General features: G+C 44.1%; 1 protein-coding gene across 2 annotated transcripts in view; it reads right to left on the bottom strand.

Moving 5' to 3' along the window:
* mtss1 (MTSS I-BAR domain containing 1) overlaps positions 1 to 26,892 on the bottom strand; it is a 146,776-nt gene that overhangs the window by 98,497 nt on the left and 21,387 nt on the right. For both annotated transcript variants that reach the window (XM_080204552.1, XM_080204551.1), the window contains exons 2-3: positions 12,802 to 12,863; positions 12,297 to 12,370 (exon numbers count right to left, since the gene is read on the bottom strand). In XM_080204552.1, coding sequence (XP_080060678.1) covers positions 12,297 to 12,370; positions 12,802 to 12,863 — 136 coding nt within the window. The remainder of the gene's footprint in view (positions 1 to 12,296; positions 12,371 to 12,801; positions 12,864 to 26,892) is intronic.

The following is a 26,892-nucleotide window of genomic DNA, read 5'->3' as shown; positions in this document are numbered from 1 at the left end:
AACCTTTGGAATTGTTATAGGAGGAGGCCATTCAGCCCATCCTGTCTGTACTGGCTCCATGAAGGAGCAACTCACCCAAAGCCATTCCACCAACTTTTTCCCATTGCCCGACACATTTTTCCTTCGCAGATAATGATCCAATTCTCTTGTCAAAGCCTCATTTGGCCCTGCCCTCACCACACTCTGAGACAACGCATTCCAGATCCTAACTACTCATTGCATAGCCACATTTTCCCAATCATTTCGAGATAGTTCCGAGTGTGATGTGGGAAGTCAGGAACACTTTCAGTGTCCAATGTATAGGAAGTCTCTCCATCTGCAGCTACTCAAAATCTGAGTTTCAGAGCTGCAGCTGTGACTGGACACACTATGGAGCATCCACAAGGATGAGATGGAAACTAGGAGTAGGCCATTCGATCCTTCAAGCCTGCTTCACCATTCAACACCATGGTTGATCCTCTATTTCACCGCCATATGCCTATGCTCTTCTCATTCCCCTTGATACCTTTACAGTCTAGAAAACTATTTTCTTTTTAAATATATTCAGTAATTGGGCCTTCACAGCTTTTTGTGGTCTAGAATTCCACAGATTCACTACCCTCTGAGTGAAGAAATTTCCCTTTATCTCAGTCCTAGATGTCCTAGTCCATATCCTGAGACTGTGACCCCCTTGTTCTAGAATCCCCTGGCTATAGGAAACAACATCCCTGCATCCAATCTATTGAACTCTCAGAATTTTATATGTTTCAATTTCTGAAAGCACAACATAAATAAATTAATTAAAAAGTAGGACCTCAAAGGTAGCAATCTCAGAATTACTCCCAATGCCTTGTGCTGGCAGGGTCAGGTATAAGAGAATAGACCAGATGAATGTGTGGCTGGAGAGATAGTGTAGGAAGGAAAGATTTAGATTCCTGAGGCATTGGGACCGATTCTGAGGAAGGTGGGACCTGTGCAAGCTGGAAACTGCGACCTGTGCAAGCTGGATGGGTTGCATGGCAGCAGGAGTGGGACCAATGTCCTCGCAGTGCTGTTGGGCAGGAGGATGGGAACTGAGCAGTGAGGCATGAGAGGGGAATAAGAAAGAAATGAACAACAGAAGAATAGAAACAAAAATGGGAGTCAGAGGAAACGATATAGGGTCATAGGACAAAAAACTGGTAAAAATATTTTTAAAAGTCTAAAGGCACTGTCTCTGAATGCATAGAACATTCACAAAAAGGTAGACAAATTAACATCAAAAACTAGTAAATACAATATAATTGCAATTAGAGACGTGGCTGCAGGGTGCCCGATGTTGGGAACTGAATATTCAAAGATAATATTTAGGAAGGACAGACAAAATGAAAAAGGAGGTGGTGTTGTATTGTTAGTGAAGGATGAAATCGGTGCAAAAGTGAGAGAATATTGGCTCAGAGAATCTAGATGTAGAATCCTTCTGGGTGAAGCTAGGAAGCAACATGGGACTCAGAGGTTTGAGTGGCTTTGCAACTCCTCGCCACGAGCTGTGAGGCAGAGTCCTTGTATATACCTTTCAGGCTGAGATAGATTGATTTTTGATCAGTAAGGGAATCAAGGGTCATGCGGAAAGGGCAGGAAAGTAGATGTGACAAATGCTGGGTCAGCCACGATGCTATTGAATGGTAGAACAGGCATGAGGGCCAGGGTTACACCGGTTCCTATTTCTCATGGTCATATGGATTGGGATTGGAAGCAAAGAAGTCCAATCTGAAGCCAGGGTCTTAGTTCTAAACACAGCAAATGACGGAAGGATGAGGTGCGAGCTGGCCAAGATACATTGGGGAACTTCACTGAAAGGCATGATGGTAGAAAGGCAAAGGCTAATATTTAAGGAACAAATATAAGCATTGCAAGTGGTGGAGAGCAGGTCAGAAATTCCAAGGTATATTGTGAAGTTAGCTTGGACCCCAACTATTTTTTTTGATTTTGCCAAACTGGTCCAAGCCAACCAAAATGCCCTTCTAAGCTAACCCCATTTGCCTGCATTTGGCCCATATCCCTCTAACTTTCCTATCCATGTATCTGTCCAAATGCCTTTTAAATGTTGTCAATAGTCCTGCCTCAATCACTTCCTCTGGCAGCTCATTCCACACACATACCACCCACTGTATAAAAGAGTGCTCCTTGGGTACCCATCAATTCTTTCCCCCTTAACTTAAACCTGTGCCGTCTAGTTCTCGATTCCCCATCCCTGGGAAAAAGACTGAGTGCATTCACCCTATCCATGCCTCTCATGATCTTATATAGCTCCAAAAGATCACCCCTCAGCCTCCTATGCTCCAAAGAAATAAGTCCTAGCCTGTCCAATCTCTCCCTATAACTCACTCCTCGGAGTCCTGGCAACATCCTTGTAAATCTCTTCTGTACTCTCTCCAGTTTAATAACATCTTTGTATAACAAGGCGAACAAAACTGAACACAGTACTTCATGCACGGCCTCACCAATGTCCTTTACAACTGCAACATAACCTTCCAACTTCTATACTGAATGCCCTGGCTAATGAAGGCCAACATACTTCAGCAAGGCGTTTGATAAGGTCCCCCATGCAAGACTTCTTGAGAAGGTGAGAGGGCATGGGATCCAAGGGCCTTTGGCCTTGTGGATCCAGAACTGGCTTGCCTGCAGAAGACTGAGAGTGGTTGTGGATGGGTCTTTTTCGGCATGGAGGTCAGTCACCAGTGGAGTGCCCCAGGGATCTGTTCTAGGACCCTTGCTGTTTGTCATTTTCATAAATGACCTAGATGAGGAAGTGGAGGGATGGGTAAGCAAGTTCGCTGATGACACAAAGGTCGGTGGTGTTGTGGATGGTCTGGACGGATATCAAAAGTTGCAGCAGGACATAAATAGGATGCAGGACTGGGCGGAGAAGTGGCAGATGGACTTCAACGCGGATAAATGTGTAGTCGTCCATTTTGGCAGGACCAATGGGATGAACAAGTACACTATCAAGGGCAAGAGTCTTGGTAGTGTTGAAGAGCAGAAGGATCTTGGGGTCCGGGTCCACAGGACTCTTAAATCGGCCTCGCAGGTGGAAGATGTGGTCAGGAAGGCGTATGGTGTACTGGCCTTCATTAATCGAGGGATTGAGTTTAGGTATCGGGAGGTAATGCTGCAACTTTATAAGACCCTTGTCAGGCCTCATTTGGAGTACTGTGCGCAGTTCTGGTCGCCTCACTATAGGAAGGACATAGAAGCTATTGAAAGGGTACAGAGGAGATTTACAAGGATGTTGCCTGGACTGGGAGGCATGCCTTATGAAGATGGGTTAAGGGAGCTGGGACTCTTCTCCCTGGAGAGACGAAGGTTGAGAGGCGACCTGATAGAAGTTTATAAAATGTTGAGAGGAATAGATAGGGTGGATTCTCAGAGGCTATTTCCCCAGGTTGAAATGGTCGCTACGAGAGGACACAGATTTAAGGTGCTGGGAAGCAAGTACAGAAGTGATGTTAGGGCTAAGTTTTTCACTCAGAGGGTGGTGAGTGAATGGAATCGGCTGCCGTCAGTGGTGGTAGAGGCGAACTCGCTGGGGTCTTTTAAAAGACTTCTGGATGAGTATATGGAATTTAATGGGATTGGGGGTTATAGATAGGTCTATAGATTGGTAGGTGTTGATGTGATCGGCGCAACTCGTGGGCCGAAGGGCCTGTTTGTGCTGTAGTGTTCTATACCAAAAGCCTTCTTCATTGCTCTAACTATCTGCGACCCCACCTTCAGAGAACCATGCATCTGAACTCCAAGATCTCTCAGTTCCACGATACTCCCCAAGGTCCTACCATTTACTGTGAATACAACACCTCACCCTTATCTATATTGAACTCAGTTTGCCCTTTCGCAACCCACTTCTCCAGCTGATCAAGATCCTGCTGTAGATTTTTGATAACCTTCCTCACTGTCTACAATACCATCTATTTTAGTGTCCTCTGCAAACTTACAGATCGTTCCTTGTACATTCTTATCCAAATTGTTGATATAGATAACAAACGGCAATGGGCCCAACACTGACCCCGAGGCACATCACTAGTCACAGGCCTCCAGTCCAACAAGCATCCTTCCACCATTAGCCTCTGTTTCCAATCATCAAGCCAACTGATTATCCAATTTACCAGCTCCCCCTGGATTCCATGTGATCTAACCTTCCAGAACAGCCTACCATGTGGAACTTTATCAAAGGCCTCACAGAAGTCCACATGGACTACACCTACCACCCTGCCCTCATTAAACTTCCTGATCACTTCATCAAAGAACTCTAACAAATTTGTATGGCATGGTCTCCCATGCACAAAGCCATGCTGACTGCTCCTAATCAAACCCTGTCTTTCCAAATGCCTGTATATCTTATCCCTCAGAATCCTCTCTAGTAACTTACCCACCAAAGGCTTACCAGTCTATAAATTCCCAAGTTTTTCTTTGCAGCCCTTCCAAAATAAGGGCACAGCATTTGCTACCCTCCAGTCTTCTGGTACCTCATCTATGGCTAATGATGATATAAATATCTCAGACAGGGCTCCACAATTTCTGCTCTAGCTTCATGCTGTGTTCTTGGGTATACCTGGTCTGAGCCAGGAGATTTATCCACCTTCATACATTTTAATGTATCCATCATCTTTCTATTGTAACTGTCCCCAATATAAATCGCCACTAACTTACCCTGGTTCCCAAGTCTTCATGTCTTTCTCCATGGTAAACACAGAGGAGAAATATTCATTGAGAATCTCAACCGTTTCCTGCGGTTCATAGGTGTGTCCATGAAAGGTCCTATTCTCTCTCTAGTTATTCTTTTCCCTTTAATATACGTAAAGGATCTCTTTGATATTGAAGGGAATTAAACCTTGCTCTGTAAACGTAAATCCCAGGAGACAATCCTAACATAATGTGAGCTAATGGAGTTTGGTTAAAACACAAACACTCCAATAATTAGAAACCATTAACCTTCTGCATGCTCATCACGTGAGCTGCCAGTTGTCAACAATTCAGCATCATTTAAACAGAGTTGAATCATCAACACACCTTTCACCAGAAACATGACATGCAATACACTTCTTAAAAGATACAGTATCGTCACAACAGTTATACATTCCTGGCATAAAACCACAACAAGAAAAGCAGCCCAACCATGGCTATCTAAAAAAATCAAAGACAATACGAGATCCAAAGAGGATTCATATAAAGATGCTAGAGAAAAGTAGCAATCCCGAGAATTGGGAGCAATACCAACCTGCCTAAAGTGGTTGCAAAAATGCTGGAATCTATTATAAAGGATGTGATAACAGGAGATTTAGAAAATATCAATGGGATTAATCAAAGTCAGCATGGATTTATGAGAAGGAAAACATGTTTAACAAACTTATTGTAATTTTTTGAGGATAGAACTAGCAGAATAGGTAATGGAACCAGTGATGTGGTGAATTTGGATTTTCAGAAAGCTTTTGATAAGGTCTCACATTAAAGTTAATGTGCCAAAATTAAGCACATGGGATCTGGGGTAACGTATTGGCAGAGATTGAAAATTAGTTCGCGGTCAGGAAACAGAGAGTAGGGATAAATGGGTCTTTTTTTGGAGAGGCGGGCAGTGACCAGTGGGGTCCCGCAGGGATCAGTACTTGGGCCCCAGTTATTCATAATATTTATCAATGATTTGGGTAACGGAACCAAAAGTAATATTTTCAATTTTGCTGACAACACAAAACTTGGAATGTGAGTGAGGAGGATGTTAAGAGGCTTCAAGGTGATTTCGACAGGTTGAGTGAGTGGGCAAATACATCGCAGATTCAGTATAATGTGGATAAAAGTGAAGTTATCCACTTTGAACAGACAAACGGAATGGCAGCGTATTATCCAGATGGTGATAGATTGGGAAATGTTGATGTGCAAAGGAATCTGCGCGTCCTTGTACACCAGTCACTGAAAGCAAGCATGCGGGTACAGCAAGCAATGAGAAATGCAAATGGTATGTTGGCCTTCACTGTAAGAGGACAGGAGCAAGGATGTTTTACTGCAGCTGTGAAACCACACATGGACTAATGTCTGCAGTTTTGGTCTCCTTACGTAAGATAGGATATACTTGCCATGCAGGAAATGCAGTGAATGTTGACCAGGCTGATCCTGGGATGGCAGGATTGACTTATGAAGAGATTGGTAAACTGCGTCTGTTGACTGGCACTTAGGAGAGGGAATCTAATTGAAACATAAAATCCTGGCAGAGTTGGATAGATGGATGCAGGGATGATGTTTCCTCATGTCACAGAGTAGACTATTTAGAAACAGGATGAGAAGAAACTTCATTCTGAGGGTGGTAAATCTTGTGGAATTCTTTACACAGAAGGCTGTAGATGCAAATCACTAAATATATTGAGGAAACAGATTTCTAGACTCTAAAAGGTTCCAAGAGCCATAGGGAGATCATATTGAATGGTGGAGCAGGTTTGAAGGGCCGAACGGCCTCCTCCTCCTCCTGGTTTCTACGGACATTCATCAGAAATTCCTCCTCTTCCCACCCACAGCACTAGGCTTTTCCCAGTCTGTCTGAGGGTAACTCCGAATATTATTTCTCTATTTTTGTTGTACTTTAACATTTTCTCATCTTCCCAGTAAGTTGGCAAAGCAGCCAGCATAATAAGGGACACCATGCACCCTGATCTCTCACACCTTCTTCCAATGGGAAAAAGATACAAAAGTCGGAGGTCACGTACCAACCGACTCAAAAACAGCTTCTTCCCTGCTGCTGTCAGACTTTTGATTGGACCTACCTTGCATTAAGTTGATCTTTCTCTACACCCTAGCTATGACTGTAACACTACATTCTGCACTCTCTCATTTCCTTCTCTATGAACGGTATGCTTTGTCTATATAGCATGTAAGAAACAATAGTTTTCACTGTATGTTAATACATATGATAATAATAAATCAAATCAAAACGAATCAAATCTTTCTCACGCTCAGTTTGGAGTCCATAAAGCTACCTCTCAACTCAAGAAAAATGAGATTCAGTCCAAGAACCATCCAAATTACTCTTGTCCATTTACAACTGAATCACCATCTTTAATCAATCCTGCCACAGATACTTCTGTTTTACCAATCAAAACTCTATCAATCTATTGATCTTAAGACAGCTATTTAGGCACTGGGCCATAGAGGGTCCAAGAACCACTTAAAGGACTGACTGGCAATGCTAAACCCAAGAGGAATAGTCAACTTAACCCGTTAATGAAACTACTATTCTTCATAATAGAAAGTAAACAGAGTTAATATGTATCCCAACACATCAGGAACAGGATGATTCCATCAAGTTTGTTCTCCCACTCAACTGAATTATTGCTGATCTGAATCTCAACTCCATCCACCTGTCTTCATTCCAAGTCCCTTAACGCCCTCAACCCACCACATGCCATGCCCTCCAGCTGACACAACCCACACCCTTAACACCCGACATGCACCACACCCTCAACCCGACACAATTCATATCAACCTCAGTTTTGGCATTTTTAGTTCATCCTCAGCCTCATATTTTCTGGGAGTGCTCCAGATTTCCATTCCTTTCCATGTGGAGAATTGGTTCCTGCCACCATCTCTGAACATCCAAGTGAACGTTAAAATGGGAATGATTGTTACTCGCGATGCTAGGAGACTGACTGTGTCTCTGAGTTACTAAATCCAACTCACTGAGCCTTGAGTTGTAGGCTCTCATAAAACAACATTTAAGATGTTTAAAGCTAAGGTTATATTTTAACAGATGGGTACAGTCTTGGTGAACTATCTGGCAATAATAATCTCACAATATTTTATTAGACTTATTTAACTTGGATATTTAAATTGCTGGAACAAATATTTCTTTCTTTTAAAGGAACAAACCTGGCTTTGCAAGGCAAGTGGAAAAATACAGAAAACCTTGCCCCAGATCACAACATGGAAAAGGCAACACAAGGTTTGTTTTCATTATTGAGTAGCTGAGCTGAAGGCACTGTCTATCTCCTTACAATTTCAACAAGGCTGGAGCAACACAAGACCAGAAACTGACTGGGGACAACTTTGGGTTTGAAAAGCTCAAAGACTGCAGCTGCTGGGAAGAGGGAAGGGCAGAGTTCCACAGATTTAAGATTCTGGGTAAAGGGCTTTCAACTCCTGGACAGGACTCACATTTATATTTAGCCAGATGTCTCAAGGCATTGGAAAAAAGAGGGTGAAATGGAGAAGAATGGATTGCAAAAAGAAGCAAGTTCAGTACAAATCTCTAACTAACAGGAGAGCAATGAGGAAATGGAGAAGTATAATGATTGAAGGAGACAATGTGAACAGACACTTAACAAACTACAATCTTCATTTTTCTGCATTAAATTGAAACAGGGAAAAAGGCGAATGAGCAAAGTGAAAAGAAGCAGAAGAGTTTCAAACTGGGCAGACTGCTGCTGAAAGTCACTTGGAGTCTGGCTGAAGGGAGGAGTCAATCCAAAGGGTAAAGGATTGAGTCAAGTCTCAAAGCAATTAATAATGAACTGAAGATTTTGTAGGAGAGAGAGAACACATTCATGCAATGCTAAAGGAAGATCAAACATTCTTGCATTTTCATAGCACCTTTCACAACCTCAGCACACACCATAGCACTCAACATTGTGAAATGTCCCTCTAATTCACCAACCAGGCGCCCCTCCCCTCGGTGCCAGCCCTCTGACAGGGTGGCACAGTGCCAGGAACCTGGGTTCAATCCCCAGCTTGGGTCACTGTCTGTGCGGAGTCTGCACATTCACTCCGTGTCTGCATGGGTTTCCTCCGGGTGCTTCAGTTTCCTCCCAGTCTGAAAGATGTGCTGGTTAGGTGCATTGGCCGTGCTAAATTCTCCCTCAGTGTACCCGAACAGGCGCTGGAGCATGGCAACTGGGGGATTTTCACAGTAACTTCATTGCAGTGTTAATGTAAGCCTACTCATGACACTAACAAACAAACAACACTGCAGCATCCACTTATGACTGATTCATAACAGTGTAGCACTCCATCATTGGTTAAGTGGCTCAGAATTCTGTAGCATCTACTGGCTCTCTGAAACCTGTCCACCATCTGCAAGACAAGGGGGTGGGAAGGGAGGGAGAAACAACATGCACACACAGATGTGTAAGAGGGTCACCATCTGATAGGCGGTTTCCTATCCAGAAGTCAGTAAGTTTGGGGACATCTCCTCCAGATGCACCCTCGTGGTGCTCACAGGGTTAAATCTGCAAACTCAGACTGCCGTGTGGCATCTGCACAGGGTCACGTTTGATAATCCTGCTTTTCATTTTGGGAACAGATGTACCTGCTGGATTCCACAGGCAGAGTCTGACACTTCAAGGAGTGAATTATAGGCTGTCAGGTGCTGGATACGATTAGCGCAAGATGTGGGTCTAGCAGCTCACACTGCACAGCACGGTCTAACAGTGAATAACTGTACACCTCACTGGAAAATAGCAGTCTTGTAACAAGATTCTGCACATCACATGATCCCAGCAATTGCACTTGCTTACAACAGCACAAATCCCATAACTTGCCTCAGGTTCCCTATTCCTTAACTCCTGAAAGGAATTCAGAGAGTTAAGCTTGAATGTACTTATCCATTGAAAAATGCCAAGTAAGTTTACAAACTCAGTCCCATGTTCTATAGATGGCATGGAGATTACATTATGCTGCTCTCCCCACAATCTTGAAGGTTATGATTCTTGCCTTTAAATTGGTGATGATTCTTTTGCTGGGTTCTAATTTCATGTTCAATTTGTGACAATGGTTTTATGAAGTGAGAGACAAAGTGCCATTCAGCACTGAACTGAAGGAGACCACGTGGCCCAATGTGCAATGCTAATCTTTGATAAAGAACCTGTCCCATAACACAGAAAGTTTCAACTTTTCAAACCGCAATGGGATAGGCACATGAAGTTGCAAATGAATCTGTTTCCAGCAGACTTTCAGACAGTAAATTCCAGTGGCTTTTTACTTCAGCTATTTCAGTGAGGCAGGATAGAGATGGGATGGTATTGAGTTAATGAGTGCTCTGGATCCTGGTGGTTCTGGGGAATGATGGTATGAAGATAAAGCAAAGATAGCAAAGGTCCAAGCATCCTGATTCAGGGCAAATGGAGCTTAGGTACTGATTATAAACAATCTTTGGGGGTTCTATTATTGGACTCCCTCTATTTCATCTTACTGTTGTCCCTCGGGCACTATGAAAAGCCATTCCTGTAAACAGAACTAATTGCAACGGTATAGGAAAGAATAGATCCACCAACAGTCAGCAGGACAGGAGAACAGAGACAAGTGAGAAAGATGGAATAATATTCAGGGGAAAGTTCCTTTTATTGAATCATTAAGATATCACAGCTTTGGGAGGATGGAGTTCCCTACACCAGCCAACTCAGCAGAGCTCTCCAAGTGAAAAATGACATCTTGATGTCTGTCCAATCTAAGAGGTAACATCCATTAGGAAAGTCAGAACAGACTAGGGCTTCTTTCTCTAGGGCAGAGTCCTTTAAAGTGAGGAAAGGATTTGATATGGTAATACAAACAACGTTTCCACTTGCTGATGAGACCAGAATTTGGGGTCACAAATATTAGTCACTAATAAACCCAATAGGAAATTGAGAAGAAACTTTTTTACCCAAAGAATGGTGAGAATGTGGAACATGCTACCACAGGGAAAGAACATAAGAACATAAGAAATAGGAGCAGGAGTAGGCCATCTAGCCCTTCGAGCCTGCCCCGCCATTCAATAAGATCATGGCTGATCTGTTGTGGCTCAGTTCCACTTTCCCGCCCTCTCCCCATAACCCTTAATCCCCTCTCTTATCAAGAACCCATCAACCCGCTTCTTAAAAATATTTAGCGAGGCAGCCTCCACCACTTCAACGGGCAGAGAATTCCAGAGATTCACCACCCTTTGAGTGAAGAAGTTCCTCCTCAACTCCGTTCTAAACCGCCTCCCCTTTATCTTGAGGCTGTGCCCCCTAGTCCTACTGTCTTTTTTGAGCGGGAAGAGTCTCTCCACCTCTATCCTATCCATCCCATTCATCATCTTATACGTCTCAATGAGATCTCCCCTCATTCTTCTAAACTCTAGCGAGTACAAGCCTAGTTTATTCAGCCTCTCCTCATAGCTCAACCCCCTCAACTCCGGTATCAGCCTAGTAAACCTCCTCTGCACTCCCTCCAGGGCCAAAATATCCTTGCACAGGTGCAGTGCCCAAAACTGCACACAGTACTCCAGCTGCGGCCTCACCAATGCCCTATACAGCTGCAGCAAGACCTCCCTACTTTTATATTCAATCCCCCTCGCTATGAAGGCCAGCATCCCATTCGCCTTCCTGACCACCTGCTGCAAAGTGGACCACCTCACACTTGCCAACATTAAATTCCATTTGCCATTTCCTGGCCCATTCGCCCAGCCTATCTAGATCCTTCTGCAGACTCTCCACACCCTCCGCACAATTTGCCTTTCCCCCAATCTTGGTGTCATCAGCAAATTTCGACACCCTGCACTCGGTTCCCTCCTCCAGATCATCTATATAAATGGTAAATAGCTGAGGCCCCAGCACCGACCCCTGGGGCACCCCACTAGTCACCAACCGCCAATCCGAATAGCACCCATTGACCCCCACTCTCTGCCTCCTATTTGACAACCAATCCTCTATCCACGCTAACACCCTACCCCCAACTCCATGTCCCCTGACCTTCTGCAATAACCTCTTGTGAGGTACCTTGTCAAACACCTTCTGAAAATCCAGAAAGACCACATCCACCGGCTCTCCTCTATCCACTGCCCTAGACACATCCTCATAGAACTCCAGTAAATTTGTCAGACACGACTTCCCTTTAATGAAACCGTGTTGCGTCCGCCCTATCAAGCAATTCCCTTCAAGATGCCTCGCAATTTCCTGCTTAATGACGGATTCTAACATTTTACCTACCACAGACGTTAAACTAACCGGCCTATAATTCCCCGCCTTTTGCCTGGCTCCCCGCCTTTTGCCTGGCAAAGGTTAAGGGGAATAGTACAGATACAGTTAAGGGGAAGTTAATTAAGCATCTCAGGGTGAAAGGAATAGAATGATACGAAGAGGTGAGATGGAGAGGGGAAACAAGAGATGGTTCTGTGCAGCTGGCATGGAGCAGCAAGGCTGAATGACCTGTTCCAATGTGATATCTTTCTCTTCTGCTGCAGGAGCCCCACCACTGGATGGATCTGGCAGAGCGTTTATCCAAACTACTCACAATTGTCAAAATACATAGCTCAAGAATCCGCCTCATTCCTTCTCACTCACCTCGTGTGTTAGTTGCCAAGTCTGCTACTTTCTGAAAAGCATCCAGAAAGGAACCAGCAATTACAATGGTTGTCCTGAAATAAACACAGAGGGTTCATTATGTTCACTAAAGATAATTCCACAAGCTTCAGCAGTATCATTCAAACACTGGCACAAATGTGATATCATTAAACTGATCACCAATAATTGCTCATCCAAGTGCCATCTTTCTACATAATAAAAGCAAATTATTGCAGATGCTGGAATCTGAAACAGAAACAGAAAATGCTGGAAAATCTCTGCAAGCCTGACAGCATCAGTACAGAGAGAATAGAGCATATGTCCCCCACTGGGCCATGATCTCACTGAATGGCCAAACATGTTCAAGGTGCGAGGTTATCTATTCCCGTTTCTGACCCTCTGAATTGGGATTTATCTTTACAAGTTAACTGTCCCTCATTGGTTTTTAACACTGCTCTGTCCTCTGTGCTTCCAAGGAGGGTGAGAATTAATACATTATTATTACCTTAAGTGTGACTGCAACTTTGTAGTTTTGGAGATGAAATCCTCCCAGACTGGGTAACCACTCTGCAGAGAAATCAAAGTAGAGTCAACACGATGACATATAGTGTATTTTATCTCCATTGACACCAGGTACAGTTAGCAACCTTAAACTGCAAAGGTCCATCCCAAATTGGAAAGCCTCTCATATCAACTATCTGTGCACAAGTATGATCTCTGTGTGTGTGTGCGTGTGCGTGTGCGTGTGGTGGTGGTGGTGGGGGAAAGAGGCTATACTGCTGATGGGGGATTTTCAGAGTAACTTCATTGCAGTGTTTATGTGACACTAATAACTAAACTAAACTAGATAAGGGACATAAATTGGCTCTGAGTTAATGAGAGAATTTAGAAATTTGATTTGTCACATGTTCGTATATAGGGAAAAGTATTGTTTCTTGCACGCTATACAACCGTTCATAGAGAAGGAAACGAGAGTGCGGAATGTAGTGTTACAGTCACAGCTAGGGTGTAGAAAAAGATCAACTTAATGCAGGGTAGGTCCATTCATAAGTCTGATGGCAACAGGGGAGAAGCTCTCCTTGTATTGGTTGGTAGGTGACCTCAGGCTTTCATATCTTTTTCCCAAAGGAAGATGATGAAAGAATGTCTGGGGGAGTGGGGTCCTTAATTTTGCTGGCTGCTTTGCTGAGGCAGCGGGAAGTATAGACAGTGACAATTGGGGCTGTCAGAAGAGAGTTTGTAGTCTCTTGGATCCCTAAATGTAAATGTACCTCAAAACCTTCTGGAACCTGGATTTTCAATGGCAGAAACTGAATCATCCCAACAGTCTGGCCAGAATCCAGTCTGAGGCAAAAAGCAGAGACCTTCAGTTACTTCTTTTCAATATTATCTAAGCTGGTTTGGTAAATGTGTGTTACAGAATTACACAGGCCACCACACTAGAAGCTTTGATCATGGTTCATTGCTGAGTTTAGTGAGCATCAATCATGGGATGGACGCTCTGCAACTGGGAGTAATATTCTTGGTCAGGGGGAGAAAGTTCAGAGGCAGAAAATACACAACCACCACACAATGACCCCAGTAGATGTTCCAGAACATCCATCACTCAATGGTCTGGAAAGCCAAGATTGAGTTGATAATTTTTCCAACTGAGTGACCACTTCAATGTTTCCAGAGTCAACAGATATTGGGAGACTGAAATCAGACCATTGTGGATAGCAGAAGTGATGCTGCTACTGCTCAGAGCAGGTTACTGGGTAGCAGTGATCCCTGGGCTCCAATACGCTTCACAGGCTTAGACAAGCTACAGCACTGGAGAAGTAGCCATAGTGACAAGATCCCCCAGATCCAGTGGCAAGGAAGGTCTAACAGTAACATCCTCCCCAGGCTCTCTTACCCATCATCAAAACACTAAATCACTAAAAAAACCAGCTCCACGAGGCGGGATATATCACCTGTATGCCAGACACCCAAAACACCAGCTTTACCTGGCATTCAATCACAGCAGGAGATACCAGGAGACAACAGCAATGCTTTCAGGATATCCTCAAAGCAGCCCCCCCGAGAGGGTACATGGTACATTTGACTCAAGGGAGACCCTGGCTTGTGACTGGCCAAAACGATAACAGTTCATTCCAGAAGGCACTGGACATGTTGACTGGAATTTTACCAGCACCCCTGCCCCAATTCCGGGGTAAACACAGTAAAAAGTCTGACAACACCAGGTTTTAGTCCAACCTATTTATTTGATAATATACTCGCAAGCTTTCGGGTTAGCCCCTTCGTCAGGTGAAGGGGCTAACCCAAAAGCTTGCGAGTATATTATCAAATAAATAGGTTGGACTAAAACCTGGTGTTGTCAGACTTTTTACTGTGTTTACGCCAGTCCAACGCCGGCATACCCACACCAATTCCGGGGGACAGCAAGGCTCAGAGACTGGCATTCTCTGTTTCCCTTGGGCAGAATTGTATGAACCTCGGGCAGATGTGGTGGAAAAATTCCACCAATCGAGAGGCTTTGTCAGGAACATGAAGAGGTGAAGTCGAGACTCGATGGATTGAATGGCCTATTTCAGCTCCTGCGTCTTATGAAGTTAATGAGACAAAGACATCAGAGGGAGCACATAAAACTCCAAACACCCCATCTGCTCAACCCTTCAAACACCATCCAGTCCACATGCCTGAACTCAAAAATGTAAGTAAGCCTATCACAATGCTGAGATATCATCTAAGAAAGAGATTGTAAGTTAAAAATAAGGCAGACTTGAATCCTCATAGCCCTTTTCACAATCATCAGATGTCTCAACTTGCTTTACAGACAATGAAGCACTTTTTGATAATGTGACAATGAGCAGACAGCCTGATTTTGATAGGGAGGAATAAATATTTGCCTGGATAACAAGGATAACCTCCACGCTCGGTAAAATCTACCCAAGCAGCCAAATAGGTACCTGAGATTAACATTTCATTTGGACTTTGGCACCTCTGAGGGAATACTGTACTGGAGTGGCAACATTCTGCTTGAGCCTCAGAGTGGCATTTGAGGCCACAACCTTCTGACTCAATGGCAGGAGAGCTACTAACTGAAGCACAGCAGACATTGCAATGACACTGTTACTATTTAAGATGAAAGGAAATGCATCATTTTAAAACAGCCAAAATATACCAGGTAATTTCCCATCTGATGAAAAGTCTGAAATATGAACAGTCTCTCTCCACAGGTGCTGCCTGATCTGCTGAGTATTTCCATCATTTTCTCAACCGTCAAACCCCTGCAGTATTTTGCTTTTGTGCTTAACCTAATTCCCACTGAAGTTAGGCAGAAGGCAATCTTTTTAGTATAACTCCTCTTCCATTGTGAAGCCTCTGGTATGCTACTGAATCTCTTGGGTTCCTTTCTGGAACTTCCCATAGAATGTTTGAGAAAACAGAAGTTTTAACCCACTCCTTTAACACTGAACATAAGTGACACAGAGCTCTTTTCACAACTGATGTCTGAGAGATCAGTCAGTATAACTCCAATCTGCTGACACATCATAGGATGGGTCTCAGACCAGCTGTCTTTAGCTCAATGCTGCTATCAAAGGTGTGGAAAAGTACAGGTTCAAACAATCTGATAAAGGGTACTTCTATTACCAGAACTATTATTTATAAAATACTAATTTAACACCATCAATTTCCTATTAATTCATATAAAAACGTATTTCACTAATTTGTGATGCCATTTTTGGAAGGAATGAGCAAACAGATCAGTGAGTCAGACAGATGGTGAGAGATAACAGTGACTCCTCCTCACTGTCAGTGCTGAGCTCCCTCAAATGGAGGCACAGATCCCGCTGTATGATTTCAGAGAGAGCAGAGGCGTCCTGGGCAATGTTCACTCAAACAATACTACTAAAAACGGAATCACTGTTCAATAGCTGATCCTGCTGTGTGCTAATTGGCTGCCAAGTCTCAAACATTACCACAGCAACTAGAATCATAGAATCCCTACACTGCAGAGGAGGCCGTTTGGCCTGTTGGGCCTGTACCAACAACAATCCCAGCCAGGCCCCATCACCACAGCCCCCTGCTTGTTCCCCTCCTTTAAAGGTACTTCATTGATGGAGTGCCACAAGGGGCTATAGAAATGCAAGTCTGTTCTTTGTTGAGACATTTGGGTCATTGCCTAACTGATTTGAAGAGACCTTGCTGGGATTGCCCGTACTGAAGGTAAATCACTGGCAGCACAGCTCCACGTGAGGCACTCTCCCTCAGTCAGGGGCGTCAAAGCTCCAAGTTCCATTCCAGGATACAAGCAGAAAAATTTAGGCTGAAAATCCAGTACTGAAGGAGTGCTGCACTGTCAGAGGATCAGAGCTACATGCATGCTAAAGACTGGAAGCAATGTTCTGCAGACAGAACTAAGCAATCCCATAATCAAGGCTGAAGGCCAAGTGTTGGACAATGGGATTAGAATAGATAGGTGTTTACTGACTGATGTGGACACAACAGGCCTCTTTCCATGCTGTAAAACTCTATGATTGGGCACGGTGGCACAGTGGTTAGCACGGCTGCCTCACAGCGCCAGGACCCGGGTTCAATTCCCACATTCTCCCCATGTCTGTGTGGGTTTCCTTTGGGTGCTCCGGTTTCCTCCCACACTCCAGAGATGTGTGGGCTAGATTGATTGGCCATGTTACATTGCTCCTTAGTGTTGGGGGAATTAGCAGGGTAAATATGTGGGGTTATGGGGATAGGACCTAGACGGGATTGTTGTCAGTGCAGTCTCAAATGGGCCAAATGGTCTCCTTCTGCACTGTAGGAATTCTATGAATAGTGAGGGAGTTAATTAACGAACCAGGACAGAAGGTTTCAAAAACATTCCCATTCTCAATGATAGGGGAGTCCTCGTCTTACACATCATTGCAAAAGTCAGGACTGAAATAATTGCAGCAATCAGCCAGAACTGCTGAGCAATAACCTAATTGGTCTCCTCCTCCAGAGGTCCTCGTCATTACAGATGCCTGTCTCCAGTCAATTCAATTCACTCCACATGATATCAAGAGACAGCTGAATGCACTGGATACTGCAAAGGCAATGGGCCCAGCAATAGTAGTGAAGACTCGCGCTCCAGAGCTTGCCGTGCCCTAGCCATGCTGTTCCTGTACAGCTACAGCTTTGGCATCTACCCAACAATGTGGAAAATTGCCCAGATATGTCCCGTATACAAGAAGCACAACAAATCCAACCCAGACAATTACCGCCCAATCAGCATTATATTGATCATCAGTGAAGTGAAGTTGACAGTGTTATCAAGTGGCACTTACACAGCAGTGATCTGTTCACCAATGCAAACTCAGTTCCTGATCTCATTACAGCCTTGGTTTATCAGGGAATCGAGGGACCCAGGGACTAGGTGAGAAAGTGTAACTGAAGCCCAAGATCAGTCATGATTGTATTGTATTGTAGAGCAGACTTGTCAGGCCGTTTGGTCTATTCCTGCTCCTATCTCTCGGGTTCTTGTGAGTGTTGTGCATTCATCGTGAACATCCCCACTTTTGACCTTAAGTTGGAACGAAGGTCACTGATGAAGCAAGGTGGTTAGGCCTAGGATATTACTCTGAGGAACAGTGGAGCAATGTCCTGGGACTGTGATTGGCTTGCAACAGCAGTAGCCATCTTCCTTTGTGTGGGGTACAACTCCAATCATTTGGACAAAGTATTTGAGGTGAGGCGAGAGTGACTGCCCTTCATCTCACAATGACTGAGTGTGGCATCGGGGAGCCTGAGCAACATTCAGGTTCATGGGAATCAGGCTGGAAACGGTTGGAGTTATACCTGTGTAACTTATCCAGTCCCTTATCCAGAGACTGTGTCCCCATGTGCTACATTCCCCAGCCAGGAGAAACACGTCTGATAGTTTACCATCATACCTCCATAGAATCTTCAATGAGATTAGCTCTCATTCTTCTAACTTCCTGAGAATTTGGGCCCAATGTATTCAGCCTCTCATCAGAGGCCAAGTCCCTCACATGAACAGATAAATCAGCAGAAGTAGGCCAACTGACTCCTCAAGCCTGCTCCATCATTCAATATCATGGCTGTTCTAATTTCAACTCCAACTTCACAATCCTGCTTACACCCAATAACCTTTCACCCCTTGCTTATCAAGAAACTGCCTTAAAAATATTCAAGACTGCCTCAACCACCTCGTGAGGTAAAAGTTTCCAAAGACTCACGATCCTTAGAAAAAATAATTCGTTCATCTCTACTTAAATGGGCAATACTAGTTTTTAATCAGTGACCCCTAGTTCTAGATTCTCCCACAAGAGGAAACAACCTCACCACATCAACCCTGTCAAGACCCCTCAAGATCTTGTATGTTTCAATTAAGTCACTTCTTATTCTTGCAAACTCCAGTGGATACAACCCTAGCCTGCCTAACCTCAGACAACACACCCATTTCAGGTATTAGTCTGGTAAACCTTATCTGAACCGCTTCCAAACTATTTACATCATTCCTTAAATAAGGAGACCAGTACTATACACAATACTCCAGATGTGGTCTCACCAATGCCTTAGGCAGCACTTTCCAAACCACACCACTACCATCTAGAAGGATAAGAGCAGCAGATATCTGGGAATACAACCACATGGAGGTTCCCCTCCAAGTCTCTCACCGTTCTGTCTTGGAAATACATCGCCATTGCTTCACTGTTGCTTGGTCGAAATCCTGGAACTACTTCTCTAACAGCACAGTGGGTGTACCTACACCAGATGGCCTGCAGCAGTTCAAGGCAGCAGCTCACCAGCACTTCAAGAGGGGTTAGGGATGGGCAATAAATACTGGCCTAGCCAGCATAACAAAGAACAGATTGAGAAAAGGACAGTGAGTGTCAGCAGTCTATATTCCCATGAAGAAATAAATCTGATTCAGTCTTTAACCAATGGGGGCAAACATGGAATCACTGGGTTCCAACCAGGAACGCTGACAGAATCATTCCCTAGGTATAGGCACCACCACCAGCTGCCCCGACTGAAACCAGCTTCAGTTCAGACATGAGAATAGGGACCTGAGTCTTGGATGTCTGGCTCACTTAAATGCTTGCTGGTGCATTCACTCTCTACAACCAAGGTTTAACTATCAGAAGGACAGAGGTCTCACTCCATGAGGTTTACAACAATCAGTTCTGAAGCTTCAGTTCCTTCCCACATGTACTATTTATATCCAGAATGCTGTGACAAGCCTCCCATACTCAGACTATATATTTGGCACACATTTGTTCCGTCTGCAAGGTGCACTAACACTGGGAGGAGGACAGAATATACTTCACAGACATCTCAAAATCTGAGCTATCAAATAACGTCTGCAGAAATGAAATAGCTTCTTTTTATTTAAAGAGTCCATGAATTGCAATCCTTCACAGCTGAACATGATCACAAAATCTGCTTCTAATTCCAAGCTACACAACTGAACAGTAATAGTCTCATTGCAGCTGCCAAGTGTGATGTAAACACTCCCTCCAAGACCAGTCTGACTCACACTCTGCCCCACACTAACCACCCCATAAAAGGGGAGGCAGTGGCACACTGGTATTGTTTCTGGCCTAGTAATCCAGACAGCCAGAGCAGGGGGGAGTGGAGCTCAAAGTTCAGTCTCTCTCTCTCATTGTCTAGGCCAGGTGTGAGTGCAGCCCCCTATCAATCAGTGATCATCAAATGCTTTGGGGACCTGGGTTCAAATCCCACTACTGCAGATGACAGAATTTAAATTCAATTTAAAAAAAGATGACCCTTGCCAACTGTTGTAAAAACCCATCTGGTTCACTAATGTCCTCAGGAAGGAAGTCTACCATACTTACCTGATCTGGCCTATCTCCTTACGAGTGTGATGGCCTAGAGGTATTATCACTAGACTAATAACCCAGAAACTCAGCTAATATTCTGGGGACCCATGTTTGAATCCCGCCACTGCACTTGGCGGAATTTGAATTCAATGAAAAAAATCTGGAATTAAGAATCTACTGATGACCATGAAACCATTGTCAATTGTTGTAAAAGCCCATCCGGTTTACTGATATCCTTTAGGGAAGGAAATTTGCTATCCTTACCTGATCTGGCCTACATGTGACTCTAAAATCACAGCATCGTGGTTGACTCTGAAGTGGCCTGACAAGCCACATTGCTGTATCCGACCACTGCAAATAAAACCAAAAGGAATGGAACCAGATGGTTCTAACAGCACTATGGGTATACCTACACCACAGGGACTGCAGTGGTTCAAGAAGGCAGCTTTCCACCAACTTCTCAAGGGGGATTAGGGATAGGCAATAAATGCTGTCTAGCTAGCAATGCCCACATCCCGTAAATGAATTTAAAAATATATTATTTTTTGTTTAGTCATTCTTTTATGGGAGAGGTGGTGGCAAAGGGGTAATTCAGAGGCCCAGGCTAACACTCTGGGACCACGGATTTAAATCCCACCACAGCAGCTGGTGAAATTTAAATTCAATTAATAAATCTGGAACGCAAAGCTAGTTTCAGTCATGGTGACTATGAAACTGACATCAATTGTAAAAACCCAGCTGGGTGAGGGAAGGAAATCTGCCTGGTCTGGCCTTCATGTGACTCCAGACCCACAGCAATGTGGTTAACTCATAACTGTCCTCTGAAATGTGCATTTCAAGGACAATTAGAAACACACAACAAATGCTGTCAGTGATACCCACATCTCAATGAATGAACAAAGGACAAAAATGCCAAGCAATAGCCTCTTCATTTGTTCAGTCTGCAGAAGGGACACTCCTCAGTAATATTCCCGTTAGATAATCCCATCAGTCTGCACCTACCCTCACTCACTGAAAGTCACAACTTGCCAAATTCCGGGAGAAACACAGGGCAGTTTGGCTGCAAACAAGCAGCACATCAAGTTCGGCTGAATCCTCATTGTGAATTGAGCGAGTCCTTATTGTGGGAAAGGAGGGGGTGAAGCTCAAAGCTTAGTCTCTGCTCATTTTGAGGGGATTGTCACATAGCACTCAGACTGACAGAGCCCACATTCCCAATATGACAGGCAGTGGATAAGTAAGAGCCACTAATACCCGAATGGGCAGCTTGTCTTACGAGGAAAGGTTGGACTGGTTAGGTTTGTATCGATTGGAGTTTAAAAGAGTAAGAGGTACCATACAAGATCCTGGCGGTATTGTTAGGGTGGAGAGGACATTTCCTCTTGTGGGAGAATCTCGAACCTGTGGTCACTGTTCATAAGAACATAAGAACATAAGAAATAGGAGCAGGAGTAGGCCATCCAGCCCTTCGAGCCTGCCCCGCCATTCAATAAGATCATGGCTGATCTGTCGTGGCTCAGTTCCACTTTCCTGCCCTCTCCCCATAACCCTTAATCCCCTCTCCTATCAAAAACCCATCAACCCGCGTCTTAAAAATATTTAGCGAGGCAGCCTCCACCACTTCAACGGGCAGAGAATTCCAGAGATTCACCACCCTTTGAGTGAAGAAGTTCCTCCTCAACTCCGTTCTAAACCGCCCCCCTTTTATCTTGAGGCTGTGCCCTCTAGTTCTACTGTCTTTTTTAAGCAGGAAGAGTCTTTCCACCTCTATCCTATCCATCCCATTCATCATCTTATACGTCTCAATGAGATCTCCCCTCATTCTTCTAAACTCTAACGAGTACAAGCCCAGTTTATTCAGCCTCTCCTCATAGCTCAACCCCCTCAACTCCGGTATCAGCCTAGTAAACCTCCTCTGCACTCCCTCCAAGGCCAAAATATCTTTGCGCAGAAATAAAGGTTCAGAAATAAAGGGTCACCCACTTAAGAGAAATGAGGAGAATTCTTTTCTTTCAGAGAGTAGCAAGTCTCTGGAACTCTCTCTCTGTCTCCAAACAGAATCTATGAATATTTTTAAGGCAGAGCTACACAGATTCTTGATTAGCAAGGGAGCAGTCAGCATATTGCAATCATGCTCCTACTGAATGGTGCAGCAGGCTCGAGGGGCCGAGTGGCCTACTCCTAATTCATATGCCCTAAAGAGTCAGGTCACCAGGAGCAAGTGACATGAGAGAGATGCATATAGATTGTCCAAGTAGCATTAGACACAGTAAATGCTGGTCATTTTACACTGCGGATTCCAGTGTGTCTGAAAAGACACCAATTGGTAAGCAGCATTCTCACTGTACTCTATCTAATAAACCACAGAGCTCAGGAAGGTCCAGTGTTTCTCCCAACTGTTGCAGACCTGTCAGGCTGTTTAACCAGCTGTGCCTGTGAACAAGTTACCCTCTCTCCGAGACAGGTGTGGGTAATGTTTCTGTCATTTAGTCTATAGACAACCAGCACAGATCTTTGCCCCGAGCTGGGGTGAGAATGGGGGTTGCAAATGAGTCTGACTATTAATTCCAAAGCTGACAGCTGGCTGCATCCTGGCCTCGTTTCTCTCCAACAAATGGTCCATTTATTGAAGTGGACTGATGCACAATTGCTGAGTGAAGTGAAACTTTCAAGGATTTTACATTACAGCAGTCCACCTTAATCTCAACCTCCACAAGACAACAGATACAATGGGAAGTGTTAAAGCCACACCAACAAATCAGAACCAAGGTCAAGAAAAGTCTCCAAGACAGAGGGAGTTTACCTCGTATCATTCAGCTCAGAGATGGGGGGGGAGGAGGGGGGGGCCTACCTTCCTTCAGAGGAACAGTGATCAACTGGACAAGTCCCCAGGAACCTGCTGTTACTCACTCACCCCTCTAGTGTAAAACTGAATAATGAGTATCTTTGACTATTCAACTATGAAGGCAGGGGTGAGGGTTGATTGGTGACTTGGTGCCAATGCATCCCCTTGCGGTGCTCAGTTGATACGTGAACAGGAAGCGGAACCCAGGCTGAACACCCCTGTCCAAGGCCAATTATACATAAAATTTCCCCCGTTCCCCCATCCAAGTCCTTTGATTAGATTCAGTTTCTAACTCACTGGTTGGTTGGTGCGTATTATCTTATATATAAATCACAGTAACTGGTCGATTTAATTCCCGGACAGCTTTGGAGAGGAAAGTTACTCCAGGTTTAAGTCTCGGAATGCAGTTAGTGAGATACTCTGTGCATTCAGCAGTTTTCCTCAGATTGAGTACTTCACAAATCTCCACTTGTCTATTACAGACTTCAATGGACAGGGTGGCACACAAGTTAACACTGCTGCCTTACGGCACCAGCGACCAGGTTCGATTCTCAACTTGGGTCAGTGTGTGTGGAGTTTGCACATTCTCCCCATGCCTGCATGGGTTTCCTCCCACAGTTCAAAGATGCACTGCTCATGCTAAATTCTCCCTCAGTGTACCCAAACAGGTGGTGTGGCAACTAGGGGATTTTCACAATAACATTGCAGTGTTAATATAAAGTCTACTCATGACTAATAAATAAACTTTAATGTTTCTTCAATGTAATTTTTTAAAAATTCATTTATTCAATGTGGGTGACAATGACGGGGCCAGCATTTATTGCCCATCCCTAGTTGCTCTTGAGAAGGTGGTGGTGATGAGCTGCCTTCTTGAATCGCTGCAGTCCCTGTGGTGTAGATACACCCACAGTGCTGTTAGGGAGGGGGTTCCAGGATTTTGACCCAGCAACGGTGAAGGTGATATATTTTCAAGTCAGGGTGGTGAGTACTTGGGGCGGAGCCTCCAGACAGTGGTATTCCCAGGTATCTGCTGCTCTTGTCCTTCTAGATGGCAGTGGTTGTGTGTTTGGAAGGTGCTGCCTAAGGAACCTTGGTGAATTCCTGATGTGCATCTTGTAGATAATACACATTGCTGCCATTATTCATCAGTGGCAGAGAAATTAAATGTTTGTGGAAGGGGTAACAATCAAACGGGCTGCTTTGTCATGAATGATGTCAAGATTCCCGAGTGTTGTTGGAGCTGCACTCATCCAGGAAAGTGGAGAGGATTCCAACACACTCCTGACTTGTGCCTTGGACATAGTGGTCACATTTCGGAGAATCAGCCGGTGAGGTACTCATCTCAGGATTCCGAGCTGCTGACCTACTCTGGTAGCTCCTTCATCAGACTCACCTGATGACAGAGCAGCCCTCCGAAAGCTAGTGGCATTTGTTACCAAATAAACCTGTTGGACTTTAACCTGGTGCTGTGAGACTTCTTACTGTGTTTACCCCAGTCCAACACTGGCATCTCCACATTATGACTACTCTGGTAGCCACAGTATTTATAATGGCTTGTCCAGTTCAGTTTCTGGTCAATGGTAGCCCCCAGATATTGATAGTGGGGAAATTCAGCAATGGTAATGCCATTGAATGTCAAGGGATAATGGATAGATCCTCTCTTGATGGTCACTGCCTGGCACTTGTGTGGCACATGTATTACTTGCAATTTGCCAATCCAAGTCTGGATAATACAACAAAGTGAATTACTCACAGGTAACTTTTACAAAGCTGAGGACACAGTACGCACAGAGCATGTGTGAGGTAAGTAAGTTGTTTGTTTAACAAGACAGTTTTAATAGAGCTATAATAAAAAATTACTATTGCAAATAATCACATCAAAACATCTCAGATAACCTTCACAAAACCAATGACACTTGGAGCACAGTCTCTCCCAGTCATCAGGAGACTATACCATTAACTCCCACAACTGCTCAATCTGCTTTCTGAGAGAACATTGTCCAGAAAACTGAAATCATCTTTTAATCTTGTCATAGGATCTTCAACATCTGCATCACTGCAGTAATGAACAGAACATTAACATCTGGAGATTGAGAGCAGTGCACCCCTTCAACATTTAAAATGTTAAACCGAGGTCCCATCTGCTCTCTCAGGTAAATGGAAAAGTTCCCAGAACTCTTCAAAGAGCAGGTAGTTCTCACCAATGTCCAGGCCAACATCTCAGGTAAATCAACCAAAATCACAAACACCCATTAACTGGTCATTGTCAAATTTGCTGTTTGTGAATTCTGCTGGGTGTGAGTTAGCTGCTGTTTTGCTCATATTGAGTGTAACGCTTCAACCTACTCCACTGGCTGGAACACGCCTTGCAATGGCACGAGGAAGTGGAGGGCACCATATAAATGCAACAGTTTTCAAGTGAAAATTTAATTTTTGAAACTTCCCCTGATGCGCTGTACACCAGATAGTCATGAGGTGTCATCACTAATGGTTTGTGCCAAGGCAGCCTATTCAACCACAGGTGTAATCACAGTTTGTCTCCTACTGCCAGTTAAGTATCTTGCCTAAACTCACTGGGAGGTGGTATTTGGGAAAACTAGTCCTGAGAATCAGGCAGCTAAAGGTCAGCACTACCAGGACAATGGAGGTGGAGGTGACAAGGCAAATTGAGAAGGCTGTCATTAAGGCAAACACGATCCTTGGCTTTGAAAACAGAGGCAGAAAGGATAAAAGGATATGATGCTCAACTTTTATAAAAACCGGTTAGACCTCAGCTAGATATCGTGTCCAACTCTGGGTGTCACATTTTAGGAAGGATATCAAGACTTGACGGGGTGTAAAGGAGATTTACTAGAATAATCCCAGGGATGAAGGACTTCAGTTATGTGGAGACACTTTGGAAGCTGGGATTGTTCTCTTTAAAGCAGAGAAGGTTATGGGGGAAGATTTGATAGAGGTGCTCCAAGTTATGAGCTGTTTCTCTGGAGTAAATGAGGAGAAACTGTTTCCAGTTGCAGTAGCCAGAAAGAGACAGGTTACCTGTGGCGGCACGAGAATTTGATCATTGAGGCATTGCCCCAGGTTCACTATAGACTCCCCAAAACAGAATCAGTGAAATATTCAAGGAAATATTTGCAGAGCTGGAGAAACAGCAGGGTAGTGGGGCTAATTGGCTCTTTCAAAGAGCCAGCACAGATATAATAGACCAAATACCCTCTCCTGCACTGTGAGATTCTATGTTTATTCTACTTTATGTTTTTCTGCTCTTTTCCTTTGCCTGAGCTGTGATTTTGGTGAGTTTTTCTTTGTTGAAGTAAATACACCCGTGTTTCCTGCCTCGCCCTACTCAGCTGCAAACTCCTTACGATGTCACATTGAACGCAAACAACTTCCTTTCTTGATAAGAGTGCGCACTTTCCACCCTAAACAAAGAACTGCACTTTGATTTGTTCAACCGAATGGAGGAATCCTGGCCTCCATCGAAACAACAAGCCTGAGCCCTCCACACAGCACCTTCCAAGAATTAATATAACCTTCTCACCAACTCCGCATTTTTACATTGTACTGTACACATGTTAGAGTGTGCAATTATTCTGTCCAGTTAGGTTTAGTTGTTTAAAATTGGAAAACCAAGGTCCCTAATTCCAGGAAATAATGGGTCACATTTGCTTCAGCAGATTATTGAACATTAGTCATTATTTACACTTGCAAATGCAACACTTGGCTTTTAAATTTTTACGAGGCAAGTCATGTAAAAGTTCAAACTGATAATTTCACGACGAGAGAGAAAAAGAGAGGGAGAGAGGGGGAGAAGAGAGAGAGAGAGAGAGAAATCAACCGGGACCCAAAAAGAACAGAGCAGGCAAAGGAGTCTGAAACAAAAAAGAATCCCAGCAGGTCTGACAGCATCTGTGGAGACAGA

This window comes from Carcharhinus amblyrhynchos, chromosome 16 (genome assembly GCF_965287045.1).
Source record: "Carcharhinus amblyrhynchos chromosome 16, sCarAmb.v2.hapA, whole genome shotgun sequence".
NCBI classification, from domain to species: domain Eukaryota; kingdom Metazoa; phylum Chordata; class Chondrichthyes; order Carcharhiniformes; family Carcharhinidae; genus Carcharhinus; species Carcharhinus amblyrhynchos.
The sequence above is the reverse complement of the archived record's forward strand: the minus strand, read 5'-3'. Positions and strand labels throughout refer to the sequence as shown.